The sequence below is a fragment of the Vitis riparia genome, chromosome 1 (assembly GCF_004353265.1).
Source record: "Vitis riparia cultivar Riparia Gloire de Montpellier isolate 1030 chromosome 1, EGFV_Vit.rip_1.0, whole genome shotgun sequence".
Lineage (NCBI taxonomy): Eukaryota > Viridiplantae > Streptophyta > Magnoliopsida > Vitales > Vitaceae > Vitis > Vitis riparia.
In genome coordinates, this window is record NC_048431.1 from 1,486,958 (window position 1) to 1,497,045 (window position 10,088).

A 10,088-nucleotide genomic window follows, 5' to 3' on the forward strand; every position below is an offset into this window, starting at 1 on the left:
TCTTTCTTCTTCCTCTCTCTCTCAACATATCTAACACTTCATTTTTATTATTTTTATAAGCACAAGATATATTTATAATTTATATATAAACTCTTCACAGAAAATCAAAGAAAAAATATGAATTGTCCCTACTATATTTATTACTAGTCTCTTAAATATGAACTCTAAGATATATTTATAATTTATATATAAACACTTCACAGCAAATCAAAGCAAAAATATGAATTGTTCCTGCTATATTTATTACTAGTCTCTTAAGTATGAACTCTGACCGGTAAAAAGGGTTTTCTTGCTCCATGAGCTCTATGACATAACACATTATATCTTCCTATCACACATAGGATGTAATGCAAGACAGCGTGTAAGCTGCCTACAGATCATATATTTAGTGGCCAAGGTTTAGGAAAGTCTGGTTTTAAGTTATGGGAGGGTTTATAAAGTGGAGTATTGAAGATTGGCTTTAAGCAACATCTTGTTAACTTTTTCCTGATGCAGGGGATTGAAGATTGGATTTAATGAGAGCACATTAGAATTTTTGTGACCAAGTGTGTACTTTGCGTGCCTTTTTCAAGTGCTTTTAATATATTTGCTTTTTACCTATCAAAAAAAAAATTAGAATTTTTGAGACTAAGATGAAAAGATTATGAAATAAAGATAAATTGTTACAAATTGATTTTCATACCAATATTAATGTGCAAAAATGGAATTTCTAACCCACCATTCGAGATCAAGGACAAAAAACACAACATTTTTTCTTGATTAAATGGAAAAATATCATCCCCAAGGTACTAAGAATTACTTCTGTTAAAAAATGGAGAATGGAATCAGCAGGAGGAGGAGGAGGAGGAGGAGAATAAGAATTCTCCCCTAGACTTAATAAAGAAGATGTTTTCGAACTTTCTGCAAGTATTGGTTTGAAACCCCCTTTCTTATGCTAATATAAGCAGCAAGGTAAATAGAATCTGAATTTGCGTGCAAAACACATTTATGAGAACAGTAATCAGTGTTTCACACTAATATCAAAAAATTATAAGCAAACTCACAATTAAAAGAAACACAGATCCTTCCTGTTCATATAACGAACCTACTAACTAGGAAATAAGATAATTCTATGAATGAAGTATCCCCTACCGATGATAAAAATCACAATCTCTATCATTTCTTGACATGGCATGCAAAAGGTTATACATTTGCAGCATCATTTTCCTTGGCATCTGAAAAGAAGCCACGCGATTGTATTAGAGAAATTTGACACATGTAGCATATATATGTACATTGTTAGGAGAAATCAGTCAAAATTTCTCAACCACAAAGCTTTGGCAAAAAAGGAGAAACAGAGAACAAGCACAGCATGAAGTGGACTTGCCTTCTCAGAAAAGAGATTAACACGGACAAAGGAACAAAAGAGATCCATGAACGCATGTAGTATGAGTGAGTTCTGATGAGGCTGCAAAATACTTCACCAATCCATTAGAAATATCATACACAAACTACGCATTATGCTTCCATCTATATCAAAAAAAAAAAAAAAAAAAAGCATGCCCAGATTTAGCCTTTCTTGCATGATATTATATACATATATATATATATATCAACAACTGTGTGACCGGTGTTGAAACAACGTGTGTCAACATAGAAATGATTGCATGGATTGTTAGGTTTTTTTGAAGGTCAATGTATCAGTCACCTCATATCAAGTTGAACACTGAAACCTGTGTCAATGTCCTTATTACACAGCCAGCAGCAACATGTACTTTGCATGTGAAGAGAAGAGATTTAAAACTTACTAACAAGGTAATAACTGTGCTGCTTAGATCCAATATAAGTCGCAAAGCTTGTTCCCGAAATGCCATCAAGTCAAGAAGCAGCTGATCCATAAAAAACAAAGCTATTTACTAAGACAATGCAACAGATAATTGGTATACAATTTGTTGGGAGAAAAGTGAGCTCAGAGGCATACCAGAAGAAGTAAGAGATAACCTAGCCTAATAAAACCTGAGGTAGGCAACAATAGGAAAATGTAATTTGACAACACTAAATTGAAGATGGATTTTGACAATTGAAAAACATATTATTTCTGCATCCTTGTTGTAGTACTCTCTTTTTCAAGACCCAAAATCACTTGATTTTTTTTTTCAAACATCAGGCAACATGAATTATTAAGACAAGTGAAAAGAAACGAATTCTTCCAATCACCAGTTCCAATGTGGCCAATGCAATGAATGTTTAGAATTTTTTTTTTGTTCTTTAACAAAAATTTTAGTCTGCCAAAGGAGCTCAGACATCAATAGTAATGTTTAAGTCAGCAAGATGAGAGTAAACTATGAAGAATATAAGTAACTGTCTTAAACTAATATTTCCCTGTGTGCTTAATTTTGACAATTTAATAGGAAAGGCGAACATAAATAGAACAACTAACTACATACCTGAACCCATGGCTCTAAGCTTTGTAAATGAACTTCAGCATTTTCATGTAGTGCATCTAAAGCAACCTTATCAACCTGCACCCATGCAATCGTCCCCAATAAAAAAAATGATCTTGCCACAGCTTCCACCATCAACAAGGATGAACAAACCAGAACTAAGAAAAAATACAATGAATAAAAACTAATTCTTACACGTTCCAGTTGCAATTTGATATGATGCTCTGGAAACTTCTTTGAGAGCAACACACAAATCCTGGGACAGTTGGGGAAAACACCTGCTTTCCAAAATGCTTCTGAAAATACATGATTCACCGAGTCTGGGAAGTCCAAGATTTGATTCAATCTATACATTTTAGCCATTAGGCCTTCAGCAACTTGGGTAAGTTGAACTACATACTGCATGTTCAAACCCTTATGTGACCCGCTTGAACTCTGAGCCTGTCCATCAGAACTCACATTCCTGTGACTCCTAGATGTCATCGGGGAAGTCACTTGCAAATTTAAGTATTCAGACCATCTTGATGGGCCATCCCATTCCCTTGATCTTCCAGCAGTGGGTGACAATGATGCATCCTGGTTAGCAAAATGCTGCCTTGATTTTGCCATTAATTTAACCACCCAAAATCTCTGCAAATGAAGTTTGGCTGGTTAACAGTCACATATCTAAGAAGCTACAAATTCTACTCTGGAAGTTCCCCTCATTTCACACGCCCATTTCATTCATTCCAAAAGGCTGAGAAATAGATGGAAAAGAAAGAAATTGGAATCACACATAAGCGACTGATTGGTCCCAAGTAGACAAAACTGTAAAACTGTTTTGTTTTGCTCGGGGCACTAAAAACTCAGAAAATGTAGGACTCCCATTTTCCCTTCCTTTCTTTTCCTCAATCTTCCCAGCAGCCATGCCTCCCAAAATCCTGCATTTCTTTTCCAACTCTTTAGGTTAATGAGAACCAGTCATATATTTGGCATTTCTTTCAGCACTGAGCGCTGCATGTTTTTCGGAAACCAAAACACAACGAATAACCACATTACTCATACCCTCATTCTCACCATTCTCCTCCACTTCCTCAACAACCAAATTAATCCGAAATGAAGAAAAAAAAAAAAAGGAAACCAGATCATTACACTCAACGAGAATTGACTGTAAGCGACGGGAGGAAAACAAATTTTCGACTCAACAACAAAAAAAAAAAAAAGTCGTCATGACGTCAATTAAGCGTAATTCTTTCCTTTCTTTCCCCACATTTTCTCAGCAACGAAACAACGGCCAAATCAATTCCAGAGAGAAAATATAAAAAAAATAAGAGTGAGAAAACCTACCGCATAGCCAATGCCTTTAGCAAAAGAGATTGATGAAAAGTATCGAGTTCAGATCTGAATTCTTTGAGGGATAGAGGGAGTAGTTGGTTCAGTAAATCGAGCTGGGTTTTTTCTCCACTAAGATTTGTTTGTTTTTAAGACAACAGAGAGAGAGAAAGACTCGGAGGAGAAACACTGAGCCGCACGATCGTGCTGTATGTGAGGTCGATAGTGATATGGTGTGGACATGCCTACCACACCCGGATGCGCCAAAGATTTCGCAGTTGGTGATTGATTTCTGGGGCCCAATGCCTCTCAAAATTGTAGTGAAACATAATTTTTAATGACGTATATTTTATGATTTTTCTTTGACGTTTTTTTATAATTTTTAAAAAGTAAAAATATTTTAAATATGTTTTCAGCTTTTGTAAAAATGAAATATACTTTATTTTTTTGTTTGAAAAATAAAATATCTTACGCTTAGTTATGAAAAAATTCAAAAGAAAATATAAAAATATGAATTAAAAAATTAAAATCAATAATTTGTTTTTATATGTTATTTCAAATTAATTTTACTTATTTTAACTACTCATTGTAAAAATTAAATAATTTAAATATTCGTAAGTTTTTAAAATATTTAAATTATATGTTTTTTATATTTTATAATATAATTAAACAAAAAAAAATCATTATAATTTTCTATATAAATATTATCCGATTGACCTAAAAAAGTTCTCACAATGTAAAAACATGTTTACAAATTTATATTTATATAGCTTCAAAAGAAATTTCCTCATATTTAATGTGTAAAATATCACAAATTATTTATGAACTCAAATAAATAAGTTTCAACACTATGATCAAAATTTAAATATGATATCATTTGTAACGACTCACACCAAATCCATATAGATATTATTTACTCTAAGTCTAAACATACTCTTAGAACTTTAAAACGTATTTACATAATTAAAAAAAAATTATATTTATAGGACATCGAAAACTTTATTTCTTATCAATGTAAAATATCACATTTTCTATCTTTAATATTTTTTGAAAACCAAACATTAACATAATAAATTATGTTTAAATAGTTTTGATGATTTTTCAATTGGATTGGTCAGGATGCTATTTTAATTTTATTTTTTAATAGATGATTTTTTATAATAAATTTAATGCGTTTTTACAATATCATGAAAATAACTAAAAAATACAAAACAAAAATAATAATTCTAAAGAAATTGAGTAAGGTAACGGTGAGTTGGTGACTTATTATAATTAATTTTACTTTTTTTAAATATGAATAAATAATTTTTATGCATTTAACTTTTTTATTTTTATTACGAGAGTAATTCTTTTTATGGCTACATGATGTATAACCCCAATTCATAAATAAGCGATTATTTTTTAAATAAATTGAAACTGATTTTTTTACGTCACTAACACATGATAGTTATGGTGGTACGAGAAGTAGCGGAGTGAAGGTAAAATAAATAATTTTGTATAACTGTTGACTTCGATTTCTTTCTGTTAGTGGAGAGGTTCGCGCAGTGCGTACATTAGAAGGCTCCGCCTCAGTTAGGACATACTTGGCTTAGAGACTAAGCCTAAATCATTGCCTACTTAACTCTGTATCTGGCTTACCTAAAGTCGCCATAGAACTCACCACCGTCGACGATGATGCGCTCCACCTCATGCTACCTGACATGTGGATACATCACAACCGTCGTTCTGTTCTTTTGTTCATGATTTTTATAACAAGTTCCTATCAGATCGGTTGGATTCATATTGTAGCTTATTAACAAATAATTTTGAAATCATTTGAAAACGTTTCATAATGTTTTTTTACCAAGAATGGATGGCTAACCGATATTGGCCGGTTTGATTTGCTTAGCAAACTTCAAACTTGTGGTTAAATTTGGATTAGAAATGTCTTAAAAGATTATGATCAAAATCGATTGAAGGTTCAACTGATCGATGAAACTTAAAATGCACATTATTCAATTATTTTTAATTATATTATGGATTATTTTATTAAAATATAATAAATAAAAACTATTTATAGTAAATAGTAAATATTATTAAAATATAAAACTTATTTTAATTATTTTGTATAAATAGTAAATAGTTAAAATTTTATATAATATTTAATTAAATCTAGTAGCATTTTTGTTTTATTTCATATTTTTTATTATAAAATCAAAAAAAAAAAATTTCCAAATACTTTTTGGAAGCAAATAGAGCAGTACCCTTTAAGAAACTAGTATTGAGATCTCACATAACACACTGCAACAATATTTGGTAAAACTTAATAGGTGTTATTTAATCAATTTAAGCTAAATTGTCTTTATATTATCGATTTAAATTTTATTATTTGATTTTTAATTATAAGATTATATTTATATCGTAATCTTTTTATCCACCCTTTAAATTAATATTTTTGGACAAAAATGTCCTTTTATGAAATCCCTTGACTGGCATTTTTCCTTTTTCACTTCTTTTGTTATAATATTTTTATAACCTTAACAAAATTTATCCATCAATGGTATGAGTGTATAGATATTTATTTGCATTTTTTTAGTTTAAATAATGAGATATTATGAATGGTGTTTGGTGTTGTATGGTTAGGCATTCTATAAATATTTGGTATTGTGGACATACTTAGAATGTTCATAAAAAATAACATCTGTACACTATTTTAGTCGTCTTATATCTCGTCTTATTTGTCAAACAATTGAAGTATGATTAGTCTTATACATTTAGATATTTATGTTGTGTTTAATCTTTTAGTTTTGGATATTTCCTTCTTGTTTGAATTTTTAGGTCTAAACTTTTCCATGACATCTAAAATTTCATGTTCAAATACCGTGGAATTAGTTTTTTTTCATCTATATTACATTTTTTCCATGATTTTCTTACTTCTAAATCATTTAATAGATTCTTTGTTTTTCAACCGTTTTTACAACAAGTGTTTATGTTAAAGGTTACATACGGAATAAGCCTTGAAAAATATTACTTTCGTATATTATATGAATTCAAACAAAATGTATAAAAAAATAGAATTGGTTATGAATGTGTTTTGAATACTTTTATGCTATGAAATAAACTTTGGAGAATATGATTTTCTCTTAGGGCTTGTGGTTGAGAAAAAATAAGTTGAACAAAAAAAATTGAAGAAGATTAGTGTTGGGGTGAAGAATGAGAAGGGTGTTTTAGATATTTTTAAAACTGTTGGTGGATGCATTGAAAAAAAAAATTATTGTTTTTAAGTAGATACATTAATAGGCTCATGCATGTATAATTTTATTTTGTAATTATCAAAATTATTTAGTAAAATTAACTTAAATTATTAAATTGACATATTTACCCTCTTTAGTTTTAACTAATATCTACTTGTTTTTCTTGATTTTAACTAATATTTACTTCCATTAGTCTCGAATATTAAAATTATTTATTAAATATCTATATTTAAATTATTTTAAATACACCAAATAATAAAAGACATTTTATATGGGAAAAAAATTAATCATATTTATAATATGTCTTATCACACTATTTTTATTTCTTTTTAGATTTATGAAAATATCAAATTATAATTAAATTGTATACTTTCAATTTCATAAAAATATATTGTTAACTCAATGGTTCTCCTAATCAGGTTTTGATGATAACAAATCATGGTTAAATTAATAATTAGTTTGAATTATAAAGAATTTCATATATTAATTTGAAAATCCATCAAATGATCTAATGGATGCAAAATCAAGATTTTTGGAAGACCTTTAATTATATGAAATAAATGTAAAATGAATGCATGGGTGCACTTAGGTTTTACATATCATTTCATGCATTTTTTAAAAACTCGGTTTATTATTTAAAGTTATAGTTTCATCAAAACCCGAATTTTGTCAAATGAACCTTAGGCAAAACATTTCAAAATTGGTATATAACTTTACCTAAAGACTTTGCCTAAGTGTTAGAGGATAAAACATAAAAATATAGGTTTTCGGGCCAAAAATGGTGAACCGGTCAAGGTACTGTCCAAACCGGCTCAATCGGCTAGGATATCGGTCGACCGGTTCCCTCTTCCCGATCAAGGTACGGTCGAGATTAGCAAAAAACACTTTCTCTTCCAATAGCCTTTCCTTATCGGTCGAGATATTTGCCTTCTTGGTCGACCTCCGATCGAGGGTAACGGTCAGCTGTCAAGCATTAAATGTTCAAACGGCTAGTGAATTGGTTGACTCCCAACTCGACCGGTTGAGATTGCTTTTTAGTTTTCTTGGCTCATGAGGTTAGAAACCTATAAATAGAGAGTTTCACTTCATTTATGAGCAAGAGAACACTTGCATTTATTTGTTTACCTACTTGTTATTGCCTTAAAAGCTCTCATTTCTTTTCTTGGTGCATTAAATTCCATTTGTATATCATTCAGTGCACCTTTGTGATCCATCATAGCATTGAGTTATATTTGAGCCTTTGTTGAGTTAGGTTGAAAGATTCATACCCGTTAATTGAGTGTTAGAGTCTTTAAGTGAGTTGAAACTTAAATATATTGTGTAAAAGCCCATTGGAACCAAAATCCAAGTGTAAAGGTGATTAGAAGTTTGGTTGAAGTTTCAAGTTAGTGGAACCCTCACTCGGTTAAGAGCTTGATGAGAGTGGACGTAGGTAAAAAAGTGTTGAACCGCTATAAAATATGAGTTTGATTTCTCCAATCTTATCTTTTTATCTTTGTTTTTCTTGTACTTAAATTTGTTGGGTTTAAAAATAATTTAAAAATAAATAAATTCACTTCCCCTCTTGGGTGTTTTTCTCATTTAAGATTAATCTTTATTTTCCCATATATAAATTTATTTTTATTATTTTGTTACTAACTTTAATTTTTTTTTCATATTTACTATTTTTAATTTAGTATAAGTATAATATATATATAATGTTTGGTGGGTAGGTTTTGAATTATACTAACCTGATTGAAATCCAACCAACTTGAATTTGAAAAAATGAGATTGAGTTGAGTTTAGATTTAGTACCTTAGGTTCATGGTTGAGTTCATATTGATGGTTTTTTATGGAGCTTAAATTAGCTACTACCCTTGTTTTATTATCACAAGTTATGCCCCAAATTACAGTCATGATTATAGGCTTTAAATGAGTTAGATTATCACGTGGGTCATTACTATGGTTTGATAATACACAAATAAATCAGTCACCAAGTCAATTCGATGCTAATTTATTGAAATGAAAAATGATTAATTAAATTAAGTCACCAAAAAAAGGACAAGGTGAGCGAGGTACTCAAAACTTGTCAAAAACAATTAATCAATAAACAAAACGACAACAAATAGTTAACATGACAATAAAAAAATAAATGATGAGGATAAAAAACATGCAAGCTTTTTTATAATGGTTTGACAATTCATCCATGTCTACTTTCGTTAACCTCTTAACCAAGTAAGAGTTTCACTATCAAGGCTTCCAATACAAGCCTTCAAACTCTATAATTAGATTTAGGGGTTTCAACAAGCACTCACATTCCCTTAAAGTATTCCATCTACTTGAAGTATCCTCACTAAAGATAAGTAGATAGTGAAGTTTTTAATGCTTCGAATCTTAAACACCAGTTTGACTCACAATATAAAGGAAGTTAGGATGGGTTTGAAAGGTGCACTCCAAAATTTGCAAGCTAGAAATCAATGTGTTTGATATAAAAAGTTTTGAATACAAGAAAATAAATGTTTTTGAATTGAATGAAATTGTTATCATACTTCATAAATATAGTATAATTTTTTAATTTATATGTTTATAGTTTAGAAACCCAAAAAGGCACCAAAGTACCCTAATCGGTCAAACTCCAATTTCATCGATTGACTAATTGTTGAACATTAAGTGTTTTGTAGGTGATCGTTAGGGTTCTAAGCTCGATCGAAGGTTCAACTGACCCTTGATTGGTTAAGGCAAAGCCTCAAATGGTTACACACTAGCTATTGAAAAAAAAAATGAGAAAAACTTTTGTATTATCAATCACTCCTTAATTGGTTGAGCCTAATCACCCGAGTTGGTTCTCCAACCTGTTTATGACAACCTCAATCAATTGTACATGTTTAAAAACGTTTGGTTTAAGGTCTAACACTTTTAGTAACATGTCTAACATTTCATAAAACTTTTGTAAGTTAGTTTAAAAAAATATAGTTAAAGGTTTCAAATTAAAACAAATAGTCATCAATTTTAATAACAAGAAATATAATTTTTAAGTGATATTGAAAAATAACTTTTAAATGTGCGAGAAAAAGTTTTAAATTTAAGTATATAAATAAATACAGTCTTACAATTTTTTCTATAAAACGTCAAATATTTAAGA

At 30.0% G+C, this 10,088-nt stretch overlaps 1 protein-coding gene across 3 annotated transcripts in view; it reads right to left on the bottom strand.

The window, feature by feature from the left end:
* The window catches only part of LOC117915897 (protein NAP1), a 31,900-nt gene extending 27,980 nt beyond the window's left edge, over positions 1 to 3,920 (bottom strand). Inside the window, exons 1-6 of one of the 3 annotated variants that reach the window (XM_034831642.1) lie at positions 3,750 to 3,920; positions 2,619 to 3,053; positions 2,427 to 2,501; positions 1,792 to 1,868; positions 1,367 to 1,457; positions 1,132 to 1,214 (exon numbers count right to left, since the gene is read on the bottom strand). In XM_034831642.1, coding sequence (XP_034687533.1) covers positions 1,132 to 1,214; positions 1,367 to 1,457; positions 1,792 to 1,868; positions 2,427 to 2,501; positions 2,619 to 3,032 — 740 coding nt within the window. In that variant the 5' untranslated portion in view covers positions 3,033 to 3,053; positions 3,750 to 3,920. Of the gene's footprint in view, positions 1 to 1,131; positions 1,215 to 1,366; positions 1,458 to 1,787; positions 1,869 to 2,426; positions 2,502 to 2,618; positions 3,054 to 3,749 lie in introns of those variants that run through there. The other 2 variants (XM_034831649.1, XM_034831656.1) reach the window with 2 other exon arrangements.
* Between the last annotated feature and the right edge of the window lie 6,168 nt (positions 3,921 to 10,088).